The following is a 27,081-nucleotide window of genomic DNA, read 5'->3' as shown; positions in this document are numbered from 1 at the left end:
AAAAAGATAAGGCTAGAAAGCGCACTATTTTAAAACTTAGGGATGGAAAACGCATTCAAAAGAAAAGAGATATGGGCTTAAAAGGTACTGAAAAATAAATAATGCCAAAAGCATTATCTAAAAGAGTTAAAAAAATGGAGATTTTCTAATGACATAGTTGAATTTGAGATTCCTAATTACATGGTTAAATTTCAAGGTTTTTCATTATTGCAGGGTTAGCACCTATCATGCTTGATGGCAGGATTAAATTCTCATTTCCTAATGGTAGGATTGAAATTTGGGATTCCTTGTAACAAGGTGAAGTTTCATAATATTTCATGATTATAGGATTGATACATATTCTTCCTGATTGCAGGGTTAAATTTTCATTTCATTATTGCAGGGTTAGCACCTATCATGCTTGATGGCAGGGTTAAATTCTCATTTCCTAATGGTAGGATTGGAATATGGGATTCCTTGTAACAAGGTGAAGTTTCATAGTATTTCATGATTATAGGATTGATACATATTCTTCCTGATTGCAGGGTTAAATTTTCATTTCCTAATGGTAGGGTTCGGATGGAGGATTCCTGATAACAAGGTTAAAATGGAAGGTTCCTAATGACATGGTTAAATTTCCCGGTGTTTCCTGATTGCAAGGTTACCACATGTCTTTCCTAATGGCAAGCTTGGACTTCTTAATGGTAGGGTTCAAATTTTGGTAAAACATATATAGATTTTTTCACGAATGGTTTATGTTTGGATGACCTGTATTTTCTGAAGTAGACCATCTTTTGATTTTTCTTTGGATTATCTATGTTAGACGTCTTGTTATCAGTTAAAGCCGTCTCAGTACCTTACTGGGTTCTCATTTGTTGGAGTTTTGCTTGAATCTTCTTTTGCTAAAACCTTAATGGGTTTTGAAAATCAAATTGAGCCTTGCTAGACTTAGAACTTTGATAGGTCTTTTTTGCCGAAATCTTGTTGGGCTATTTCTTTTTCAAGACCTTACCGATTTTTAATAGTTAGGAGCCTTGTTAGGTTTAGAATCTTGCTAGGTCCTTTTTGTTGGAGTTTTATCTGACTCTTTCTTTGTCAAAACCTTGTTGGTTAAATCGTTGGAGCCTTGCTAGGTTTAGAACCTTGCTAGGTCCTTTTTAGTGGACTCTTGTTGGACTTTTTCTTTGTCAAAACCTTATTGATTTTCAATCATCGGAGCCTTGCTAGGTCCTTTTTGCTAGAGTCTTGCCAAACTTTTTCTTTGTAAAAAACTTGCCAGTTTTTAATCGTTGGGAGCCCTTTTGAGCTCAAAATCTTGCTGAGTCTTTTTTGTTGGAGTCTTGAATCGTTGAGAGCCTTATTAGGTTCTTTTTGCTAGAGTCTTGCCAGAATCTTTCTATATCAAAACCTTGCTGGGTTTTTAATCAATGAGAACCTTCTTTGGCTCAAAACCTTGTTGAGTCTTTTTTGTTGGAGCTTTGCCGAACTCTTTCTCTGTCAAAACCTTGCTGAGTTTTTAATTATTGAGGGCTTTGCTGGGTTCAAAACCTTACTGGGTCCATTTTGTTGGAGTTTTGTTAGACTTTTTCTTTTTCAAAACCTTGCCAGGTTTTTAATCAATAAAGCCTTGCTAGACTCAGAACCTTACTAGGTCTTTTTTGTCGGGAACTCTTTCTTGCTAAACCTTGCTGAGTTTAAGATTGTCTTAAGCCTTGTTGGGCTTTAGAACTTTGTTGGATTTCTTCTTTCTCGAAACCTTGTTAGACTTTGAAAATTAAATTAAGTCTTGCTAGGCTTTGAAAATCAAATTCAGCCCTGTTAGGCTTAGAATTTTACTAGGTTTCTGTTTGCTGAAGTCTTGCTAGACTTCATTGAGGATTATATCTTGTGCAATTTTTATGTAAAAAATTGTATAATGTTTTTAAATATTATACATGTATCTTTACATGGTTTTGATATACAGCCACCTTCTCACAAATCATCTTTTAATTGGTGGAAAAGTTTGTTGCTATCGAACCAGTCTTTTGACTGCTCAACTTAAATCTTTAGCTCACTTAAATTTTGTAATGAATTGTGTTTGGTTGTTTTTTCATAGCATCAACCTGTTCCTGTTTTGTTTATGTGATTAATTGTGCTTGATTGCCTTTTTGTTGTACAGTCTACATCTCTAGAAAATAAATGAAGTTATGCTTGGTTAAGTATTTTTTAAGAAGAGATTATATTACCCCTCAATTTATGATATTCTAATATATTTCTCTTTATTTCACCGATTGTGATGATTTGGCTCATCGTTATTGGCTATCTTTGCTGATCGTAAGTTTTCATGTTCTCGTATTCTATGACATGGTTGAATGTCATTGCTCAAGTCTGTCGATTTGAGATGTATGCTTTTTCCACGTCATTAATCTTAATTGGTGCTACTTGCATCAACATCTCGTTCTTGTTTTGTTAAACTATTTTTCTCGCATGCTATTTTATATTAATCTTTCATACGAAAATAAAAATAAAAATGAGATTGATCTAATTTTTAGAAGTCTGCAATATTTTAAAACTTATTTTTCTTAATTAGTGGTTAGTTAAAATTTATGTATTACTATTATATTATATTATAATGTTAGTATTAAATATAAATAAATAAATAAATTTTGTTAAAGAATTTGTGATTTTATATAGAATTATAGATAACACGACCCGTGCTGCACTTTTTTTTTTTTTTTTTTTGTAAAATGTAAAAAATAAAATAAGTTGAAAGATACAAGTTAAAGAAAGTTATAAAAATAAACATCCACCAATATTCTAAAATGTCTAAAATTTGTATATAATTATTATTAATAAATCAACTCTCCAATGCTTCATGATTTTTTTTAAATCAAAATAAACCATAATTTAGTGGTTGAAGTCCTACAATAAAATAATTTGAGAGTGTTAATTTTAAATAGTTTTTTTTATACTAAGATTGAATTTTTAAGCATGTGTTTTGCGTGGTTATATTTTAAGAAAAATATTTTTAATTGTAATTTTAAAAAATATTTATTTAATTAAAACTATTATAAAATTAATTTTTAAACGCAAAACAAAATAAATATAGATCTGAATAAAAAATAAAATTTAAAATGCAGATATATGTTTACTTGTACTATTTAATTAATCAAACAAAGTTAACACAATACCATATTAATCCTTTAAAAGGTAAAAAATAGGACCGTATTAGAAGAAGCGATGAAAATCAGATCAACAATAACCACCCAGTGAAATCTAAAATCAGGGCGTCATTTTCTCCTTTGAAAATTTTGAGAGCCGAAAGGGGCAGATTTTGGCGCCAATTGTTTTCTACTGTATAGAGTCATAGACTCCATATATTTTAATAAAAATTTCACATCTCTAAAAGTTGATTCTCTCTAGGAGTACGAAAATGCCGCGCCAAAAATCGATACTCTCGTTCTTCCAAAAACCCTCGCAGCCCAGTCAGAGCTCCGACGCCGGAGAAAGGACCGATGGTCGGCAAGCTCCTCTGTTCTCGGCGAAGCAACATAATCAAAACGTGTCTCAACCTGCGATTCATGGACCGGTGGACTCGTCTATTGAAATTAGAGGAACTGACACGCCACCAGAAAAGGTGCCACGTCAGATATTACCGGTGAACATCAAGGAGAACGAGGAGGCCAAAGTTGCTTCGCTTTTCTCGAGCATAATGCATAAGTTCGTTAAGGTCGATGACAGAGAAAAACCTAATGGGAGGTAACATTTTTTTTTCGAATATTAATTAAAATCTTTGAATTGTTGTTTATCTATGTAATTATGAAGGGAATATTTTTTTTAAAAAATAATTCAATATTTTATAATTAGTCTTCTTGTTGAAGCTGAACTGAAGCCGTTCATTTGTTAATTTTAATATTTCAAGAATACTCCCAGCAAATGGAAATCCTAAAAGAGTGCGGATCACGAGAGGAGATTTTAGAAATGATTGTTGAAATTTGAAGTAAATTTTGGAGTTGCAAGTTATTAAGTGAAGCGAGTTTGTGGAGTCTATGAGGACAAATATGTTTTAAGGGCATTTCTTAAATACAATGAGTTTCTATCTTGTGATTGATTTTGTGTTGTGAACATTTATGAAATAGTTTCAGGATTTAGTGTTCGAACCCTAATGTGATAGGCTTCCTTTTTTGACTAATTTCTGTTTGTTTTGATGATCGCTAATAGTATATGAGTGATAAATATGTGTCCTTGTACCTTGCTGGCTCAAATTTCTCTCATAGTGGGTGTAACTGATGCAAATTGATGCAGGAACCAGGTTCATTCTGCTAATGTTTGCTCTACATCTGTTACATTTACTATCCCAAAAGAATTGCCTCAGCATGGAATGGATACACTGTACTCTGAGAAAGACAATGGTTTTAGTTCCAGTGGCATGGTTGATCAAACGAGTGTCTTGAATATTGAAAGTGTAAATGATGTTCCTGGGCCACATACACCAGGCATGCGACCCCTAGTTCCTCGTCTGAAGAGAATTCTAGAGGACGTTCCTAAGTTTGAGGATAAGAATGGTTGTTCCTTCCTAAACTCTAGCAAAAGAGTGAAACCACTACAGGACCCAGCTTCCTTGATCAAAAATCATGAGGAAATATCTAATTCAACAAGCAAGTTTGAATGGCTTGACCCTGCCCAAATCAGGGATGCTAATAGGAGAAGGCCCAATGATCCTCTCTATGACAAAAAGACGCTGTACTTACCACCTGATGCATTGAAGAAAATGTCAGCTTCTCAAAAGCAATACTGGACTGTCAAATCTCAGTACATGGATGTTCTACTTTTCTTTAAAGTGGTTAGTAGTATTGCTGCAGTTTCTGATACTTTTGAAGTTGCTGAAACTTTTTGACATCATAAGGTTACATTAAAGCATGACCCAGCTATTCATTCTATTTTTTCTGAAAAGTTTCTGTTTTCTTATGCAATAAGCATCATCAGCAAGCAGTTCATTCTTATTTTTCTGAAAAATTTCTGTTTCCTTGCTAAATGGTTGGACTTGCAATAAACATCATCAGCAACCAATTCAATTCAAAAGAATGATGTAATGCTAATCATGCATCGTTTTCTTCTTAAATTTCTGCTTTCTCATTAATAGTGGAGCATATACCACGTGTATCTTGGCTGTATGATCCAATAGGGAAAAAGAGGTATTGCCACTGCAAAACTAACATCATGCAGCCAATGTTGGCATGCGGTGCTTGAACTGTAACTTGTATTTTAACTCTCTCTCTCTCTCTCTCTCTCACACACACACACACACACACATTTCTGTTAACTGAGATTTATATTTACAAATTTATTAATGTGTGGCATGGTGGAAAGTTAGAACTTTCTTCTAGTGACTTCTGAAGTTTTGGGTAATGATTTAATGCTAATCATGCATCATTTTCTTCTGAAATTTCTGCTTTCTCATTAATAGTGGATGTGCATCTTGGCTGTATGATCCAATAGGAAAAAAGAGGCATTGCCACCGCAATCATGCAGCCAATGTTGGCATGCGGTGCTTGAACTGTAACTTGTATTTTAACTCTCTCTCTCTCTCTCACTCACTCACTCATTCACACACACACATTTCTGTTGACTGAGATTTATATTTACAAATTTATTAATGTGTGTCATGGTTGAAAATTAGAACTTTCTTTTAGTGTCTTCTGAAGTTTTGGGTTCTTAAATCAGACCAATATGTTTTTGTGACTGATGAAACACAGGGAAAATTCTATGAGCTCTATGAACTGGATGCTGAAATTGGTCACAAAGAGCTTGATTGGAAAATGACATTAAGCGGTGTGGGGAAATGTCGGCAGGTGACTTCAAAGATAAATTTGTCTAATTTAAAAGCCAATTTTAATTGCTACAATTACAGTTCTATGCATATGTGTTTTATTTAATAGCATCTGCCTTGTGATCAGGTTGGTATATCTGAAAGTGGGATTGACGATGCTGTTGAAAAGCTGGTAGCTCGTGGGTAGGGGAGCAGCAGACCTTGTCTCTGAACCATAATTTCCTTTTTTCTCATTGTTATGTCATGCCTTCAAGATGAATGAAAGATTTCATTGTTACTAGTTTTATATCTCTATTTATGTAGTTAATATTATTCTTAAATACAGCAAAATGTTATGCAAAAATTGTAAGAAGCCAGCATGTAGACCAGACTGGCCATCTGTCATGGAAATTTTTTTATTTCCTTCATTTCTTCCTGTATCTAAGAAGCACAATGAAAAGAAAAGCATTTTTCAACTTGCATTATGCATCGTTTATGCTAATCATATATTGGCTGAAGATATGAAACAAGATCTTTTCACTCAAATCGTAGTAGTTAGCTGAGATTTAGCCAATCCCATGTTCTCTTTCCACATTTTTTGTCCGGAACATTTGCAGTTCACTTATTGCTTTTGTGCTCTTTGTCAAGATATAAAGTTGGAAGAGTGGAGCAATTGGAAACATCTGATCAAGCAAAATCTAGGGGTGCAAATTCTGTGAGTTTTCCGTGCAGCTTTAAAGGAGACATGTTTCTGATAGATTTTTGTTTTTCAATTATTCTTGTTGATTCAACCATTCAGACAGATATGACATCTCTTATAGATTATGTTCTCAACACCATGCATCATTTGTGGTTTTCATTAATTCAATGAAACTGAAATAGTAAATCAATGCCATGATGTGGGTAACTATCTGAGTTCCTTGTTTTATCATTGATGTTGAATTTCAGGTAATCCAAAGAAAATTGGTACAAGTTGTCACCCCATCAACCACAACTGGACATAATATGGGGCCTGATGCTGTTCACCTTCTTGCCATAAAAGAGGTTTGTAATGATTACCTTCTTACAATTTTCTGCAGCAACATTTTTCGTGTTGAACTCTCTCAAATTGTTGCAATTTGCCCATCTTCAATTTCAAAATATTGCTAAAATAATCTTGTGCGAGCTTATTCTGTGATCGCATCATTTAACTGGAGGACAATTTTTTTGTTAAAAACTCACATTTTCCTGATATCAGGCTATTATTGATAAATCATGAGTTAGAAGAGCGAATTGCTGAATTGTTATGATGCAATTTTTCTTCTTTATCACTACTTAAAATGAACAGTCTGTTTAAAATGTTTTGATTACTTTGTGTCCACGTAGTATGTTAGATATGCAGTTGACTTTATTATTTTCTACCATTTCTTGTTCTTATAAACTTGCCCAGCGTGGAGAATTAGAAATTTGGTTTCATTTGTTATTCTATTCATTTAAATGGTCCTTGTTATTTATGCATTTCTTGAAAGTTTATTGTGCTATCCTATCTGGTTATTCCTTTGGGTGATAACTTTAGGGAAACTATGGGGTGGATAATGGTGCAACTGCTTATGGGTTTGCTTTTGTTGATTGTGCTGCTCTACGAGTTTGGGTTGGATCAATCAATGATGATGCGTCACATGCTGCTTTGGGGGCATTATTGATGCAAGTATGCTCCTTTATCTTTCTTGTTTGTTTAATGATTCTGTGTGCTCTCAAGTACTTAACCTTTGAATATCTTACTGTGATTTGATTATAGATTTCACCTAAGGAAGTCATATATGAAAATAGAGGTACATGCCTTTTCTTGTTTTTGTTCTCTTGCTCTTGGATTGTTTTTTTTTTTTTTTTGCCTAGCTTAAAGCTTGAGGATTTCTATGTTGCAGAGCTTTCCAGAGGCGCTCAGAAAGAACTTAGGAAGTACTCATTAATAGGTAAGTTTATACCGACCTTTTTCATATGACAAGATATATCATATACATTTAAGATTAAGGATTGCACTTGCAAATATATTAACTGGTATTTCTTGATAAGAAGGGAAGACTTTGTACACCTGCCTTGGATGAGTACATGCCTTCTGAACTTTCCATTTGCCAGAATGTATTTTGTTATTTTGCACATTTTTTTCCTAGATTAGCTTGATCTTCCTTCTTATCTTTCCTTATTTCCTGTGTCATTATTGTCTTTTCACTATAATTTGTTTGTAAAAATCTTCTAGAAAATGAAAGACAGTTGTCTGGACCAACTTGAAACTTGCTGGATATTTGTTGGATGTATAAAATATGCTCGATGATTAGTATGTGATTTGTTTAGTCTTTGTAGCCTTGTGTAAAGATAGTAACTCATGTCCTATTTTTTAGTAATTTCAGGTTTAGCTATTTTATACTCTGTGCACTTTCTCTATGCATGAAGGCCTTTAGGCAGTCTTACTAGATAACAAGTTGCATTTATGTATTTCGATGGGATGCTGTTCCTGCATGCATATTATTATCTTGGGTGTTTTGCTCAAATCAATGTGAATTCCTTTGCTGCAACTTCTCCAGCAAGGTTATGAATAAATGTTTGACAGTCTCCTTTGTTTGCTTTGATGCACAAGTTAGTTGATCAATGTGAGGTCCAACTGTGGTAGCCAGCTAACATACTCCTGGTTGGTGAACGTAGTCTAACCATACTCCAATTATACATCTCATGACTTATTTTAAATTTACATGTCTCCTTTCTAAAGTGATCCTGTTTAATAATTTGCCACCTTCATTATTGATCTCTTAAATAAGTCTTTCTACATTTGGTTTATTGCTGAAGAATCTGTCATTAAAAGGATATGTAAGTTATGATCCAAGCTATCATGAGGAGCACAACCTCACCTTTTCATTTCCCTCACCCATTCCTTGCAGGTTCTACAGCACTGCAATTGTCACCAGTGCTGCCAGGCACTGATTTTGTGGATGCTTCTGAAGTTAAAAATTTGATTCAATCGAAGGATTACTTTAAATGGTCTACAAATCCATGGAACCATGCACTTGACAGTATAATGCACCAGGATATATCTCTATGTGCTCTTGGCGGGCTTATTGGTCATCTATCCAGATTGATGGTATGCTTGCCTGTCAACCTCCTCCGTTCCCTTCTCTGGTTGGCCTTTTAACTGTTAAGATCCCTGATTATTTGTTGCTTATAAAGATTTCTGTGCCTTTTCTTTTGTGCAGTTTGATGATGTTTTAAGGAATGCAGATATTCTACCCTACCAAGTTTATAAGGGTTGCCTTAGAATGGATGGGCAGACTCTAGTAAATCTGGAGGTTTTTAGTAACAGTGCTGATGGTGGTTCATCAGGCCAGTGTGTTCATTCCTTGATCTCCCATGAAATTATCATCATCCTCAAATCTATGGTTTTGATTTTTAAGAGTTTTAAATTAAGTATTGAAAGCCTTTTCTCTTCGTGATTTCAGGTACTTTGTTTAACTATCTTGATAACTGCGTGACATCATCTGGTAAGCGGCTTTTGAGGAATTGGATCTGCCATCCACTGAAACATGTTGAAGGCATTAATAATAGGCTTGATGTAATTGAAAATCTAATGGCTCGTTCAGAAATTATGTTAGTTATTGCTCAATATCTTCGCAAGCTTCCAGATTTAGAAAGAATGCTTGGACGAGTTAAGGTTAGCTTTCAGGCATCAGGTTCTCTTGCACTGCCCTTGATTAGCAAAAAAATGTTGAAACAACGAGTAAGTTGTCTTATTTGATTTCAAATCTTTACTTGTAAAAATCTCTTTGAGTGCACATGTACGATGATTTTCATAGGGTGTCACAATTCAGCAAGTCTCTAGTTAGTCCTGAACCTTCTACTGAAGTGGCAGTAAGTGTTGTGTAGGTGAAAGTGTTCGGGTCTCTGGTGAAAGGGCTTCGGAATGGAATGGATTTGTTATTGCTATTACTGAAGGAAGAGCAACTAATTTCATCATTATCAAAAAATTTTAAACTTCCAGAGCTTCTTGGTAGTAATGGGCTTGAAAAATTCCTTGTGCAATTTGAAGCAGCTGTAGATAGTGAATTCCCAAACTACCAGGTCTGCTTCTTTCTGGTTTGTGTTTTGGATATATCAACCAATGTTTTTCCCTTTCTCCCCATTTGGATCCTTGTGTTTCTAATTGAGATGATGCAGATGTATTCTTTTGTATGAAATTATATTAATTGTTATATACTAATTTATTTATTCGAGGCTACTATTAAAATTATAGTTATGCATGTGTACATGCAATGTGGTGTGTAGCTGCTGCTGCTTTCTTTTTCACAGTTCAACATTCGGTCTTGATTTCTTCCCCCCTCAGATTATTACGTTCTGCAGTAATAAAGGACTTTTGGCATCCTTGATAACTGAGCATGCATCTCTGTGGAATTCTGTATTTCTCTGTTAGAAAATGTCTCTCTCTTTGTCTCTCTCTCACACCACACACACCACACATTGGCTTATATTGACTGTTTAACAATATGGCCATTCCTTTTTGGAACATCTGTACTTTCTTGTAAGTGTTTATTTTCTTTATGTGGGTGATGATATTGCATTCTGTTTTTATGCCTACTTTTGCACATTACTAATACTGTATTTGGTATCAGAATCGTGATGTGACAGATTCAGAGGCTGGAATGCTTTCTGTGCTGATTGAGTTATTTATTGAGAAAGCTGCACAGTGGGGTGAAGTCATTCATGCAATCAATTGTATTGATGTGCTTAGATCTTTCACAGTCACAGCAAGCATGTCATGTGGAGCTATGTGTAGACCTGTTATTTTGCCTGATTCAAAATCCATTTCTTTCTGTGAGGGGGAAGGGGGGCCTGTACTTAAGATTAAAGGGTTATGGCACCCATTTGCTCTCGGAGAGAATGGATTGCCTGTCCCAAATGATGTGTTCCTTGGTGAGGATTCAGATAGCCAACATCCCCGCACTGTGTTGCTGACTGGACCAAATATGGGTGGAAAATCAACACTTCTGCGTGCCACATGTCTAGCTGTTATACTAGCACAGGTTTGACTTTAGACCTAGCTTGAAAAAATTACTTCTGTGCTTCCTACATCCCTAGAAAATTCATTTCTTTGGCATATTTTAACCATATAGTTTTTAATTCTATGGCAATTTTGCAGCTTGGTTGTTTTGTTCCCGGTGAGAAGTGTGTTCTCTCACTTGCTGACATAATTTTTACACGGCTTGGTGCCACTGATCGAATAATGACAGGCGAGAGTAAGTTGTAGCAAGATAACAGTTTACTGGTTTCACTTGGAAGTTTGCTTCTCTTTATGTGATCTAAATTCACTTTCTTGATGTAAATTTATATTTTTTAGTTTATGCACTTTTGTGGTCCAAATCATGATTATCATGTTGCAAGAATAAATTCTGGTAAGTGTTGACTGTTTTATTTGAAATCCTGCTTTTCATCTGAAGGTCATAAATGGCTTCTTGATGGTAAAATACAGTGTTATGGATTTGTTTAGTGTTTTTTTTTTAAAAAATTAAAATTGTTTAAATCTATGTCATAGTTGGCTTGCTCTAAATTTCTCCTCGATTTAAGTTATTAGAAAGGATTCATAATGCCTATAAATACAGCAGTGGTGAATCTAAGGTTGATAGAGTTTTGTGCAGTGGTTGTTTTACTCTGGTTGTAATTCTACTATAGATTTGATGTAAATGGTTGTGTTCTAATGGATCTTGTCCATCTAAATCTTCAAAATCTCTTCAAGGCAATTTAAAATAGGATATATCATATGATTTCAAAAATGCTTAAAGTAGAAGAAAGGAAACCGTTGTGGAATGTAAGGCACCCACATACTAACTTGGCCTATAATCCCGGATGTCTCACTCTCACTTCTGGACCCCAGAGTCCTTTAAATGTTGAAAGTGAGGATTATGCAAATAGATGTGACCCAATCACATGCATTAATGAGTGTTTGCTTATGTGCTTCTTAATTCCGGAGTTTGATAATAGAAACGAGCTTGTCATTTTCTAGGTACATTCTTCATTGAGTGCACAGAAACAGCTTCGGTGCTTCAAAATGCCACTCAAGATTCCCTTGTCCTTCTTGATGAACTGGGTCGAGGAACAAGCACTTATGATGGATACGCCATTGCATATGCTGTGAGATTTCTTTTTATTGATCTATTATTCCTTGATTTACCTGCCCTTTTTATTCCATTACTAAGAACACGTATTCTATATCAAACTCCTTAAGGATATAAATTATTATTTCTCATCTCTATGGATGTTCGCATCCTTGGTTCTAGTCAAGTTATACTTTTCTAGGTTATCCACTTGAGATGGGTAGGTAACTGGTACATAATAATGCAAATATATTTCTTGCATATTGGAGCATTTTTTGGTCATTATGGTCATAGATTTGTGTGTTTTGGCCTTAGACAAACTTGTGTTGCATGTACAACTCTAGTTTCTATACACATCGACATGTGCTGATACAAATAATTTGTAACGTTAGAAATGTTGTGGCTAGGAAATGCTGTCTTCTGCATCCACCCACTTGGACACCTACCTCACTTTTTGGGTGACCGAAAAAGTCTTCCTCTATTCTATGAACTGAGAGATCTATTTGAAGACATCAGTTTATTGATTTAATTCACAAGGTTTCTATTTAAAAGAGAATACAAGACATTAGAACCAAATCAAATCATATATCCTAATTAGAAGTGATCTTTAATTTAAGGAGTTGATTAATACCAAATTTATTTTTTAATTTATAAACAACCAAATATAGAATTTTCTATTTTACAACATTCCTCCTGAAGCTAGCCTGAAGATATTTTCCATTATTAGCTTGCTGATTAATTAGTTAAATTTTTGTGAAGTTCCTTTGTAAGTATATTAGCAACTTGCTCGGTGGTTGGAACATATAGTATACAAATCATTCCATTATTAATCTTTTCTTTGATAAAGTGTTCATCAACTTTCACGTGCTTTATTTTATCATGAAGAACTGGATTATGAGCAATTGAGATAGTTGTCTTATTGTCATAATATACCTTTGTGGGTGAGGAGTTAAGAATCTTCTAGTCTTGTAAAAGCCTTTTAATCCACACAACTTCACAAATCCTATGTGCAATTGCTCTCGATTCACCACCTTAGTTTTAGCAGGTTGGAGCTTCAAATCTTTGATCTTAAAATCTTCAACAAGTTTCTTCTTAAGTCTTTCCATCTCGAAATTGTTATCACTTATCAAGATTATGTCATCTACATAAATAATCAAGATAGCAATTTTACCTTCTTTGAATGTTTATAGAACATGGTATGATCTGCTTGACTTAGACATTAACTATGACGTCTTACAACCTTTCCAAAGTGTTCAAACCATCAGTAGGAGTTTGTTTAAGGCCATATAAAGATTTTTTTAGTCTGTAGGCTTTATGTTAGTCAATTCTCTCTTCATACCCAAGTGGTATGTCTATAAAGACTTTCTCTTCCAAGTCTTTATTTAGAAAAATATTTTTAACATTCAATTGATGTAAGGGACAGCTAAAGTTCATCGGTGAAGATAACACCTGAATTGAGTTTATTTTGGCTAGGTTGAACAAATGTATCATGATAGTCAATGTATGTTTGTGTGAAGTGTTTTGCCACTAGCCTTACCTTGTGCCTTTCTATGCTCCCATCAGCTTTGCATTTAATTGTAAACACTAAATTGCACCCTACTTTCTTCATTTGCCTTGGCAAGTCAACTACTCAAAGTGCTATTTTTGTTTAGAGCATTCATTTCTTCCATAACCACTAACTTTCAATTTGGATTGTCTAGAGCATTCATTGGCAAGTCAACTACCTCTAAGAAGTTTTTAGAATAAACAATTGAGATATCATAAAGGTAAAACTTTATGATTATTAGAAAGTTTTTGGTAAGAGAAATATTTAGTAATAGGATAACTGGTACAGGATCAAACACCTTTTCTAGTAGCTATAGGAATGTCTAGGTCTATAAGCTCATTATTAAAAGGAACAATAGAAGTAAGAATACATGGAATATTCTCAGGACCATCTCTCAGAGAATTTGGTTGATCTTGTGTTGGGATGATATGCAAGTCTTTACCTTTCGTATGAGTTCTTATAGTATAAACTTGAAGCTCGGTATATGGATAAGTTTGATCCTTTTGTAATACTTCCCCTGTTTGCAATACACTTGCACATAACAATGATTGACTAGATTTTCCATTTATTTCAATATCATGAACATCCTTTTCCTGGGATTGTGATGCTGAGAAAATCGTATTGTTCATAATTGTAATAGGTAATTGAACATATATGTTTAAAAAACCATCATCTTTTCTTTTTTTCTCCCCTGAAGATGATTTTTGGTAAAATAAGGTTGATTTTCTATAAAAGAAACATCCATACGTACATGAATTTTCATAGTTTAAGGATTATAAGATTTGCAGTCATTTTTGTTTGAGGCATATTAGATGAAAACATATTTTTCAGCTTTAGGATCAAGTTTAGATTGGAATTTACTTAGTATGTGACAAAGACTACAACTAAAAACTTTTATTAATCAAATAAGATGTCGTCAAACCAGCTTTACCCCATAAGTATTTTGGAATATTCACAAGCTACTTCAAGTAAATGTTTGTTTTTTCTCTCAACAATTTCATTTTGCTTAAGAGTGTCACGACATGTAGACCGATGTTGAATCCTTTTTGCTTTCAAAAAATTTCCCAAATAAATAAAGTATGATAATTCTTGTCTTATATTGGTTTTCTATCATTTGATTTAAATCTTTAAACAATGTTACTACCTCAAATTTTTCACTCATCAAATAAACCTAATATAATCTTGTTTGATAATCTATGAATGTAACAAACCATTTTTTTTCTAGATACAATAGTGAATTTTGAAGGATCTCACACATCACTATGAATTAAATAAAAAGATTATGAAGCATGTAGGGTTTTGAAATATACGGAACACGGTGATTTTTTGATAAATGACAACTTTCACATTGAAAAGATAAACAATCCAAATGTTTAAACAACTCAGGAACTAAATGTTTAAGATTAGAGAAAACTACGATGTCCTAGTTCTCTTTCAGCAATAAATAATGTCAAAGCATTATTTGTTCACAAACAAACATTGAATTTATACTATTAAAGCCTTGAGATTTTTTTTTTTATTATTATTGAAGTTGTTATCAAGGTAGTAAAAACCGTCTATCATCCTAGCACTACCAATCACATTCCTTGAGTTCTGGTCTTGAAATATACAGATAGAATAATAAAAAATAACATGAAAATTACAATCCTTGGTTAGTTTAGGAACATGGAGGACAAATTTAAGAATTATGCTCTAAAAAATTATTATTAACCTTTTTCTTGTAATAGATGAGAAATTATCATCTGTAATTTTGATTTTCTCATTATCAGGATATGATGAATAGTTTGTAAATGGATGAGAATGACTAGTCATATGATCGGCTGAATCAATAATCCAAGAAGCAGAATCTGAACAACAAGATATAAGGCACAAGATGGCTATTTATTTTAGCCAAGGAAACACTAGGAATACTAGATGATGATTGGAATGTAACAATTGTAGAATTTGGTATATCTACTCTACTAAAAAGGCTTTTCTCAACTTTATTTATGGAGGAACCACACGTTGGGTTCATCACCAGGTCTGCTACTTTTCCAAATAGATGGCTTTCCATGGAGCTTCCAACAAGTTTTGTTGTGTATGATGTGGCTTGTAACAATAGTCACACATGTGAGATTTTTAATCCACCTAACAGTGATTTGCAATAATCCTACTCACATTTGCATTAGCATAGCCAATGTAGAGTTCTCAATAGGACTTCCAGTTGCTTGTTTTCCAAGCATGACTCCTCATGACTCTCCTATTTTTTTAGCTTTTGAAAATACCTTGCTAATTGGAGTTATGAGTTTGTTACCTATTATTCTCCCTTTTAACTTCATCAAACTCAACATCGAGTCCAGCGAGGAATTCGTAAATTTGAAAGTCCTTCGTTTTCTTGCAGTGGTTGTAGTCATATGTAGATTTCCATTTATAATCATTGAAAAAGTTAAGGTCTTTCCACAATTGTCTTAGTGTGTTGAAGTATTTGGTGACATTGTTTTCTCCTTGCCGGATATCACCAAGTTTCAAAGTCAAGTCATATACCTGGGATTGATTACCCAGATCAGAATACATCTGGTAAACATTATCCCAAAGTTTCTCTGTTGTTGAATAACACATAGTTGGAGTTGATATCTTCATCCATGGAGTTCACAAGCCACGTCATAACATGGAGTTTTTAGCATCCTAGGTAGCATATGTTGGATCCTTCCTTGTTGGTTGTTTTTACTGGTCAAATAACCTATTCCCTCTTGCCTCTAAATATACATGCGCACAAATTGAGACCAATGCAAGTTATCACCATTAAGACAGATGGTGGTGATTTGGACTAAGTGTGGCTTGTTATTGGAGGCTTGGGTAGCAACGGGTTTTGTTTCAGACATGATGAACAAAAACAAAGCAATATTAAAATGAATAATACTTTGTAAAGTGGTGAAAATTAAAAGCAACACATCTTTTAGTGTTTTGTTAATAATCCAAATACTTGTAGTTATGTGACTAGTTGCACGCAGTGATAATTAAAGTATGTTGTGATTGTAGTGTTGTGTGGTATATTTGAAATAGTTTCAACTTTTTTATGGAAGTGTAATGTTAACAGCCTAATATAAAATCTTCTATTTTACGACACTATTACCTGTAATAATATCAAGCTTCATATATCTGTTGTGTTTCAAAACTTTATTCGCCTATTATAATTGAAGTGGTTTCGTTAGCAAATTATACTGCTTCTGATCATTCATGCAGGTATTCCGCCATCTTGTTGAGAAGATAAACTGTCGATTGCTTTTTGCAACACACTATCACCCGCTCACAAAAGAATTTGCTTCTCATCCACATGTTTCATTACAATACATGGCTTGTGCATTCAAGTCAAAACCTGAAAGCTATTCTAAAAGCGACCGGGACCTTGTCTTCTTGTACCGGCTTGCATCTGGAGCATGCCCAGGGAGCTACGGATTGCAAGTGGCAACTATGGCTGGCATTCCAGAGCATGTTGTTGAAGCTGCTTCACATGCTGGTCAACTGATGAAAAATTCAACTGGAGAAAGTTTCAAGTCAAGTGAGTGGAGGTCTGAGTTCTCAACTCTCCATGAAGAGTGGTTGAAGACCCTGGTAAATGTCTCACGAATCAGAGATTGTAATTTTGATGATGATGATGTTTATGACACATTGTTTTGCTTGTGGCATGAGTTGAAGAGCTCGTATGAATCTTGTAGCTCAAAGAGTAGATAGAATCTGCATAATGTATTGTAGGAATCCTAATCTGAGGATGATTTTTTTCCCCATAATAGTTATCATGTTCTGAAATGACAGGGAAGAGCAGTATACCTTGTATTTGGTGTTCATCGGTTGCTCTTGTTTCCAGTTTCCCTCCTGTTATACAAAGCACGAACTGGTATATTTTCTCCCCATTGATTTTGTCTTGAATTTGACCTTCAAAAGTCGGTCTATCGGAAGTCTGGTGAGCTTATCAAGCTATTAACCGTTACCTTGATGCTTGAATAGGGTCTCAGTTCTCTTCAACACATTGATTGATGTTGCACGCATGCAGGCTTCCTTGATGAAAGGTTGGGATAATTCCTGTTATCGTGGCGAATGTTCGGACATCTATTTAAAATCCTTTCAACAATTAGTCTTTCAACATGATTAGAGCTAATCTACGATTATAGCATGAGTGCTGGCCCAATCGATTCGGTTACTATAGGCATCTTCTCTAAACAAAGCTCGAAAGAACTAGGAGATACTAGTCTAAATGCCCGAGTTAATTTTTTGGGTGGGATGATGAAATAATTTAAACTTGATAGATACTGACTCAAGATATATTTCTTATGAATTTTTGTCAAAATTGTCCTTTGGCTAAAACTCATTTTCCTTGTTTGTGCATTTCCTTTTCTTTTTCTTCACAAAAACATATCTTTTTCATTCATAACATTTTTTTTTTTAATAAAAGCTTACAATGATTTGAAAAGCAAGTTTTGACAATTAAAACAATTACATCTGAATAATTTTTATGTGATTGTTTGAAAAAACAAAGGAATAAATTAATTTAAGCAACTTCCATAAAAAAATTCACAATTAAAAAATAAATATTTTATTTTCATTGAATATTCATGATATTTTCCTTGTTAAAAAAATACCCTTATTAAGTTTCTATATAATTATTCATAAAGAATTGCTAACATTATTGTAAAAGCCATAATTTTATATGAAAAGTATTATATAATCATTTGATTTTTAAAATATCATTTTAATTATTTTATTTGAAAAAAAAATATTTTAGAATATAAAAAATATAATCATTAAATAAAAAATAAAATTGAGAAAGAGCCAAGAGAGCCCAAGCATTGGACATAGATCATGTGAACCAAAAACCTATTAGCAAGTGAGAGCACTTTCCAACCAATTCTTAAAAGATATCAATTTGTATTTACATTCAAACCGGGAAGTAATCCATTTTCAATCTAAAAACATACTCTAATTAGTCTAAAAGATATCAAAAACACATCTAATAAAACTTCATAAATCCATTTTCAATCTAAAAACATACTCTAATTAGTCTAAAAGTTCAAAATTAAATCAAATCAAAACACATTCTTTGGATTCTAATATATTTTTTTTCCTAGTATGATTTAAGTATTAAACTATCTTTATTGAACACATTTTTTCAAGGTGAATTCAATGACATTATGATTGACGTTTTTATTTTATGGCCGATTGAATTTTCTTCTCTCATTCCCTCTTTAACATCTTTTTTTTCCCCTCAACTATCAAGGATTGAAATTTGATACAAATGAAGTTGCATGCATGACCGAAACCTAAAATTTGAGAATTACAAAATATCAAAGTGTAAAAAAGCACTCCCAATAAACAACGCAATGAATAATGATTTGTGAGTAGGCAGGAGTGTTGTGAACGATATAAAAGCTCCAGATCTTTTAATTAATTATTATTTTTTGTTAATTATTAATCATTAATACGCTGTAGAGATCTTCAACACCCCGGTAGAAGGGGTAGTGACAGCGAGGTTCTGTTGGGGAATTGGTAATTGCCATTTATTCGGCAAACATTCACAAATTCCTGACATTTTGGCCTTCCTTCCACGATTATTTGCTAGTAGTTGCTCCTCTTTTTCTCCTATCCCATTTGCTGAAAAGGCAATCTTAGGACTTTTCGAGGTATGTCTGAAGCTCCTTTCTTCATCCAGAGCTGATAAATTCTCAGAGGCATAAATTTGATGTGGAAGCCCGATAGAGAAATTCTTGACACATGTTGTGAGTCCATAACAAATACAATAAGCAAGTTTCTTGTTGGATACCGACAAAATTTACAAACCCATCTTGGCTGGATATCATCAGCACTTCATTTGTTATCTGTTTCTGGCCGACACTCCGAAGCTTACGAGCAAGGTGTTGAGACATTGATCACCATGATGTCTGACCCTAAACATGTTTAACGTATAAATTATGTCTACTGACTACTGTATTGATTGTGAATTTGAATTTGTTGCACTCTAGAACAGTCCGCTGGAGAAGAACCTGAAGATTCTAGACCTTCAAACAGATTCTGTGATTTTACTTATCCATGGGTACATAGATTACTCTGATCCAGGAACTAATCATAGCGCATGGTAAGCAATGAGAGCAATTCGTCTTTACAGGACAACATAAAGGTTTCTGGTAACTATACCATGAATCTATTTGTCAAACTTGGTGAAGCATTTAGGAAAACAAGAGATGAGAAACCACACAATTTTCTCCCTTCAGAAAAGTTTTACTTTGTCTGAGGAGCTTGATTTCTCACCAATCAACTGTATCAATTGTTTTAACTTGGTGATATTTGCAATGGTAGATGACTTGCATGAAAAGATGGGGGAATATTCAAGGCGTGAGAATGCAGAGAGGGCGATGAGAAGTATGGAAGGGACTCTTAAGACTTGCAATGGAGCTCCTTACAGATGTTTACATAAGCAGATAGCAGCCAGCCCTGGGTTCAGCACTTTGTGGCTGGGAGCTATGAGAAGAATGGATACATGCATGAAGGCTGATTTGGGAGTATTTGGAGAGACAAAATTGCAACAGGCGGTACCAGACTTATCGAGGAAGATGATCACGAAAATGAAAGAAAAAGAAATTTTATTGCAAAAAAAGGTGAGATGATCTTTGGGATATTACCTGCATTCAAATACAGTGGATTGAGGACCTGTTTCCTAATGAAGAACTATGTAAGTGCACAGGCTACATGCCTACTTGTGTTGCATCTTTAAGTGAATATACAATGTCGCAATTATGTAAAACATATTTATTGTTGATAAATATTTATTTTATTTTTAATATTTATTTATATTTGATTAATGAATCTAATATTTAATTAAAAAATCTAGTAAAGATAAAGTTTATGAGATAAAAATCTTTGCAAAATAAATTATAAAATTGTTATAGTTATGAGATTCTTATTGCATCAAAACATCATTCTTAAATGTTATTGGTCAATATTCTATTAGGAATTGATATTAATTAGAAGTGTTGAGATTGATACATATTATGTTCATTCATTTATGAAAGGAAACAAGTGTTAACATAAATTGAGGTATGAGAAATAACTGGAACTAATATGTGGTGCTTATTAAATGATATGTACATCGAACTAACCTGCAAGATAATTACATATAGCAAGATCACCTATTTGATAGGTTCCTGAATGTCATACATGCATAAAAAACAATAAAACAAAATTATTCGAGAGTCCCTAGGATCTCGTTAGACAAATATAAAGTTGATTAGTGATTTATTACCTAAAGATCTGATATTATTCGGTTTTGAATAATTCTTTAAAGACTGAGTTGTCGCAAATCACAAGCCGTCCAATTATCCAGCTACCAACGGTAATTCACAAGAACCATTAGTGAAAAATTTCCTAAATCCCTATTCAGAAGAGAAATATTGCTATACTTAGAGTGCTAGTTCTTTATTCTGTGACTTATGTAGTTTTTTCAGAGTGCGTAGCTTACTATTTATATGAAAATCTGAAAAACCCCATAAATTGATAAAATATCAATTTTCCCATTGAATAATATCCATATATTTATTCAGGAAAATTTTAAAAATTAACTCAATCAAGTCCTTACTTGATTTTGTAGGTCTAGAAATATAATCCTTGTATTAATTATATTATAGTCCTTAATTTCTAAAATATATTTTTAATCAAGTCATACTTAATTAAATCATCCCCGTTTAATTTCTAATTAATGGTTCTTAATGTATGTGACCCATTAGGTTTCTAATGTAATGACTCAAATATAACTTATAATTATAATTAAATAGAATTAAATAAATTAAATAATTTAATTCATTCTCAATTCAACAATAGATTAATTTATATTTGAAGTTCAGGTGCATCGTTTAACAATGTGTCATGATCCCCCAAATATTAGAAAAGTCATTAGTGGTTTGACTTAATCTTTTAGTGGCCGGTTTCTCAGTGTAATTAATATATTTTCATCAATATTGTTTCGATTTCATATTAAAGCATGGAGTATGTCTGTTATGCTAAATCTTTTATGTTCTTTATATAATAGTCATTGATCGTTTGAATAAGATTCAAAACTCTTTTTAAACCTCATTCCATATTAGTCGAGGATTTCTTAATCAATACTATTTGAGAAAAAATAAAACATTTTTCCTAATTCACTTAGGGTAATGAATCATCTCTTGATCACGTAAGTACCTTCATATAGTTTATGTTATACCAAATATTTACCATTTTTGTTACTTTGATTAAGTAATCAAGAGATGATTCATCATCTTAAGTGAATTAGAATTATTATTTTTTAATTTGTTCTCAAATAACATTGATTATGAAATCTTTAGCCAAGATGGAATGAGTTTTGAGAAGATTTTCTAAATCTTATTTAAATAATCAATGACTATGATGTTTAGAACTAATATGATTTAATAAAACAAACATACTCCATGCTATTATATTCTATACTAAAAGAGATAGATTTGCACAATGAATGTTTGATTTTACCCTTAGTGGGTAATCTTAGGTTTAGGGGTAAGAAGGTCTTTTTAATGGGACCTATTAGTAATTACATTAAAGAAGAGAGTTCATCAGTATTTTGACATTTTTTCCCATAGTGTAATTACTAAATGACCCTTAGAAATTTTTTTTCCCTTGGTTTCAGGGGCTTTTCAGGTTTTTCATCTTTTTTTGTACAACTCAATCACTTAAATGCCCTTAAAAAATAATCTTCCTCAAAAATATTATTTTTATAATTTTCATATGGGTTCAGGGGTAATTGGGTCTTTTAATATATATAAATTATTATTTTAATTCATGGTTGGTGCCTGCTAGGCACTTGTTAGCAAGTAGGTGTTATCTATGCCATTCAGGTGACGTGTGCAGCGTCGAAACAACACTGAACACAACCTTTCAGGGCCCATCGCGGTGGTGAGGAGCGTGTTCGCATCTGGCTTGCAGCAGAGCTCCGACCACAAGTTTTTCCATCCCTCTTTCTTTCCTCTCTTCCCTCCTAGAAAAACATGTTGACTATTGCAAAAAAAAAAAAAAAAGTTGGGCAATTTGTTTGTTATGTTAAATTAGGTCTTCATTCTTTTGATTACAATATATTTGATCTCGAATCATTTATTGAGTTAATTTTTTTTTTCAATTTCATCATTTGACACTTGATTTTTATATTAGATTTGATCCTCATTCTTTTAATTACAATGTATTTGGTCTTTAATTAATCATTTATTGAGTTAATTTTCTCTTTAATGTCATCCTTTATACTTGATTTTTATATTAGATTTTGTCCTCATTCTTTTAATTGTGATGTTTTTGGTCTTGAATCCTTTATTGAATTAGATTTGGTCATTCCTTTTAATTTCATCATTTGACATTTGATTTTTATATTAGATATGATCCTTATTTTTTTATTGTTATTTTTAATTGTTCTTATCATTTTCTTAATTGAAATTGTTTTTCAATTTCATCCCTTATAATTTTTTTTTATTTTCTTTTTGTGTCAAATCCGGTTCTCTTTAAGGAACCTAATGGGTCACATATATAAAAATCATTTGTTAGAAATTAAAATGGAATGATTAATCAATTGTGACTTGATTATAAATAAATTTTAGAAATTAAGGAATAGAATATAATTAATACATGAGATTACAATTGTAGACCTAGAAAAAATCAAGTAGGGACATGATTAAATAAATTTTTAAAATTATCCTAAAATAATATATGTGATATTATTTAAGAGGCAAATTGATATTTTGTTATTTATAAAAATTTTCAGGTTTTCTTATAAATAAAATGCTATGCCTCTTATTTCTTAAGGTGAGAAGAGTATAATATAGAAACAACTAAAACATAAAAGAAAAGAGTTAGCACTCTAAGTTATAACAATCTCCCTCTTTTAAAAGGGTTTAGAAGATTTTTCACTGGTGATTTGTGTGGATTACTATTAAAGGCTGAACATTTAAACGACTTGTGGTTTGCGACAACTCATCCTTGAAGCGAATATTTAAAGTTGAAAAGAACATTTAATCTTCGGACAATCTTTATATAAACCCTAAAAAACTTTACATCTATTTAACACGATTCTTGAAACTCCTGACAAATTTTAAATCTATAATTTCCACTTGTATACGCATTTCAATAAACCCAACACCATCATCTATAGCAGAAATGTAATGAGCTCAGGAAAAAACTCTTAGTTGCACAATCGTATTTCTTGGTTGCACAAAACCATGTCATCCCATTCAAGCCCATCATTATTTATACATGTGTATTCAACCTTAAATACCCTCACGGAACAATCATTTCTTAGTTGATCTCTGCTTTTTTTTTTTTTTTTTTTTAGGGGGGGTGAATTAAGTAAATAATAGCCACTTGCTGTTCTGAAACTTGGAAATATCTGAAAAGTATAAATTGGATGCACAAACAACCCAAGTAATTCAATTAATGTTTTGCCTTTTGGTGACAATCATCATCATGGGTTAAAAAATAATAATAATAAAGGGGACCATCCGTGAAGACACAGTTTAAAAACGAAGAAAAATCAGTGCCTTGCAAGTGTGGCAAATATTGAAAACCTTAAAAATAAAATCAAAGGCATAGAAGCAATGAAACAATTATAACCTCTTCAATGATGATAAATTAGCATAGAAGCAACCAAATTCTTTAGTTGATTAACCAGCAAACTTTCACATGCCTCTTAATTATTATATTTACATACATACCTACAGCCATTCTCGGACCTCTGAACACAATGCCCAGAAGGACAGCACAAGTGCCTAACTCTTTTTATCTGATAAACACTCTTCATATCTTCAAAGAATCCATTAGAGTTATGCTTCTACATCCTACTCATTTCCATTCAATCTCTATTTTTCTCTTCTCTCCTCTCCCAATCTCACTCTTCATCTCCCATTTTCTCACTCGCAGTTCTCCCCAGTTACCATTCTCAACAACCAGCATAACAGATCATCTACTTGAACACTATGGAGTTCTCCCTCAACTGGCCTCCAAAACCTTAATACACATCATCATTTGCTTCCCCTCCTCCATCACATTCGGGCTCCTTGGACAAGCCGCTACTGTTCAACTAGTTTCAGACAGCTACAATGGAATAAACCTCAACGGAAGACGGTTACTTGTGAGAAGCGGGGCAGCTTGGATTAAGCTTCTCCGAACTTGTTTTTGGGAGTTACTTATCCTGCTTGCTCTTTGGGTGATTTTTGTTGCTACTTTGGTGTCAGTTCCTGGTACACTGTTTGCTTATGGAATATGTTCTAGAATGCTAGGATTACGGGTAATTCTGGGGTTTCTAGGAGCACCCTTCTGTCTGGCATTTGCGCATCTTGTGGTTGTAGCAAATTTAGCCAAGGTTTTGGCAGTTTTGGAGAGTGAGTGCTGTGGGTTTAAATCATTAGTTAAGGCCAGTAATATGATGGCCGGGAGACAGCAAACAGCTCTAGTTATGGCTTTGTTGAGTAATATGGGACTTGGACTAGTTCAGTGTTTGTTTGAGTTTAAGATGAGCAAGGGCATCAGTTTTTGGGAAGGGCCCATGCTGGTATCTATGTATTCCACGGTGCTTGTTTTTGACACTGTTACTACTGTTGTATTCTATTATGCCTGTAAACCTTGAGATTATACCATCTTCGGCTACAGAAAATGATAGGTAATTTATGGGTCACTAAAGCACCCGGCTTTTTCAATCACTTTCTTATTTTCAGTATGGGCCAGAATCACATTCACAAACATGAAAAATATAATAAAAATGTAACATTTTTAGCCATTGATTCAAAGAAGCTACGCAGATTACATGATAGTGGCATCTTAAAAGCAAATATATAACAACATAAACCGACAAGATTATCATTAGCTAGTAAAACAAGAGTCTACGCTACCAATGAAATCCCAACCACGAGAAAAATGTTATGTTGGATCTTTAATACATAACCTTCATGTCCATCAAATCCTGAAAAACCTTGCAAGTCACAGCATAGTTAGACTTTCCGACAATTCTCTCTCCACACCATGATCAGACATCATCATGGTTTCGAAACTTCAAATGCCAAGAACGCGGACTTCAAAATCTCTGTTACAAGAAATACTGCAAGATTTACCATATTGTATAGGAAAGAGGTAAAACTTTATAAGATATTGCAGCACTAAATCCTAATAAAGTAGTTCCATTTCCTTGAACAGCCCAAAATATAAACCAAAATTACAATCTAGCAAACCATGCAGTTCTGGCAAGATAACAAAAAGAAAATACATCGACATCTAGAATAATCAGTTATTCAATCAACAGAGCCTTTAAATCACCTCATGAACAACCATAATAAATCGTAGCTAGCTCATAGGTTGACCCTCACATTATTACCAAGATAACTTGACAACCCTAGATAAAAAACAATTGCTAACATTCAACGAAAAAACTTCACACACAAGTTTGTCAAATAACAATCTCAACCTAAAAACTTAAGCTATTAAACTATTTTATATTATTCTTAACATACCCCAAAGTAAATGCATTTTTGAACTTGAAACTTATATATATCCATTACTACCTTGCAATTAATTTATTAATTTAATTAGATGGAATGAGAGTTGTTGTTACTTATTTTTGACCCCACAAAACTCAAGAAAAGAAAAAAAAATAAAAAAAAAATACAAGAGGATACACATGAAGAAAACTTAAAAGATTGCCCATGTTGGTGGTGAAAGACTAAAATGATAAGTGGAAAAGTTGAAGGACCAGAATATATAAGATTGACAAAATTAGATATCCAATCTTGATTGATGAAAGACCCATTCAGTGAAAATATCTTGATTTGGGGTAAAGAGATACAATTTGGATGAGTAAGGACTTTATAAAGATTTTAGAAGGCTTAATCAATTTTATTGAGGACATGATTTCAAGGAAAATCAATTTTTTAAAGTCAATTTGGGTTTTAATTGAAAGAAATTGAAGTTTGAGGATTGAAATTGGACTCTAAAAAGTTTAATTGGTCAAATCACGGGTTTAATTGTAAAAAAAATTAAAGTTTAATAGCCAATTAGTGGTTTGATTAAAGAAATTCAAAACTAAAGACCAAATTGTAAAAGACAGAAAATTAGGGGTCAAATTGAAGAAAATTAAAATTTTAATAGTCAATTAAGAATCCAAATGCATAAATAAGAAAGAAAGAACCAAGATGAAATGGTCGCTAAACTTTGGGGTTGATGATTGAGTTTGACATAAATGAAATTGCATGAAATTAAAAGTTTGATAGACAATTAAAAGCAATTAGAAGAACAAGAACTAAAATAAAATATTTTAGATCCCAAATTAAAAACCCTAATTTCTAGGGACTTAACCAAGACAATGCATCGTTCAGCCTCTGTTCCATCTTCTTCCTTGGCAATTCGCGAGGATTAGGTTAACATCTTCTAAAAACTCACCATGGAGTTCTAGACCACCAAATGACATGTGGTTTTTCGCAAATGGAAGAGGAACATCCCCTCTACAACCCTCTTTCCATGAAATTAGATGTTTACATCCCAATTCTTCCATAGAAGTCCCTAACATCTTGTCCTTAATCAGCCATTACTCAATTTTCATATTCTACTGATCGTGTTGGAACCTTCAAGTGAGTGAATGTAGAGCTACAAACCTC

At 33.2% G+C, this 27,081-nt stretch overlaps 2 protein-coding genes across 2 annotated transcripts; both read left to right on the top strand.

The window, feature by feature from the left end:
• The first annotated feature begins 3,307 nt into the window (after positions 1 to 3,307).
• LOC18100405 (DNA mismatch repair protein MSH7) lies at positions 3,308 to 17,248 on the top strand. The gene is made up of 17 exons (XM_006381646.3): positions 3,308 to 3,717; positions 4,264 to 4,801; positions 5,715 to 5,810; positions 5,916 to 5,971; positions 6,416 to 6,482; positions 6,716 to 6,811; positions 7,323 to 7,454; positions 7,545 to 7,578; positions 7,672 to 7,719; positions 8,680 to 8,879; positions 8,992 to 9,118; positions 9,235 to 9,512; positions 9,659 to 9,853; positions 10,402 to 10,812; positions 10,929 to 11,025; positions 11,790 to 11,917; positions 16,649 to 17,248. Exons 1-17 carry the CDS (start codon positions 3,392 to 3,394, stop codon positions 17,135 to 17,137), a joined length of 3,318 nt encoding a protein of 1,105 aa, XP_006381708.2. The 5' UTR covers positions 3,308 to 3,391; the 3' UTR covers positions 17,138 to 17,248.
• Positions 17,249 to 24,103: 6,855 nt separating this feature from the next.
• LOC112327944 (uncharacterized) lies at positions 24,104 to 25,134 on the top strand. Its single transcript, XM_024603559.2, has one exon. The coding sequence runs from the start codon at positions 24,183 to 24,185 to the stop codon at positions 25,062 to 25,064; it is 882 nt and encodes a 293-aa protein (XP_024459327.1). The 5' UTR covers positions 24,104 to 24,182; the 3' UTR covers positions 25,065 to 25,134.
• The last annotated feature ends 1,947 nt before the right edge of the window (positions 25,135 to 27,081 follow it).

This window comes from Populus trichocarpa, chromosome 6, assembly GCF_000002775.5.
Source record: "Populus trichocarpa isolate Nisqually-1 chromosome 6, P.trichocarpa_v4.1, whole genome shotgun sequence".
NCBI classification, from domain to species: Eukaryota; Viridiplantae; Streptophyta; class Magnoliopsida; order Malpighiales; family Salicaceae; genus Populus; species Populus trichocarpa.
Note: the sequence above shows the minus strand (reverse complement) of the source record. Positions and strands in the feature narration are given on the sequence as shown.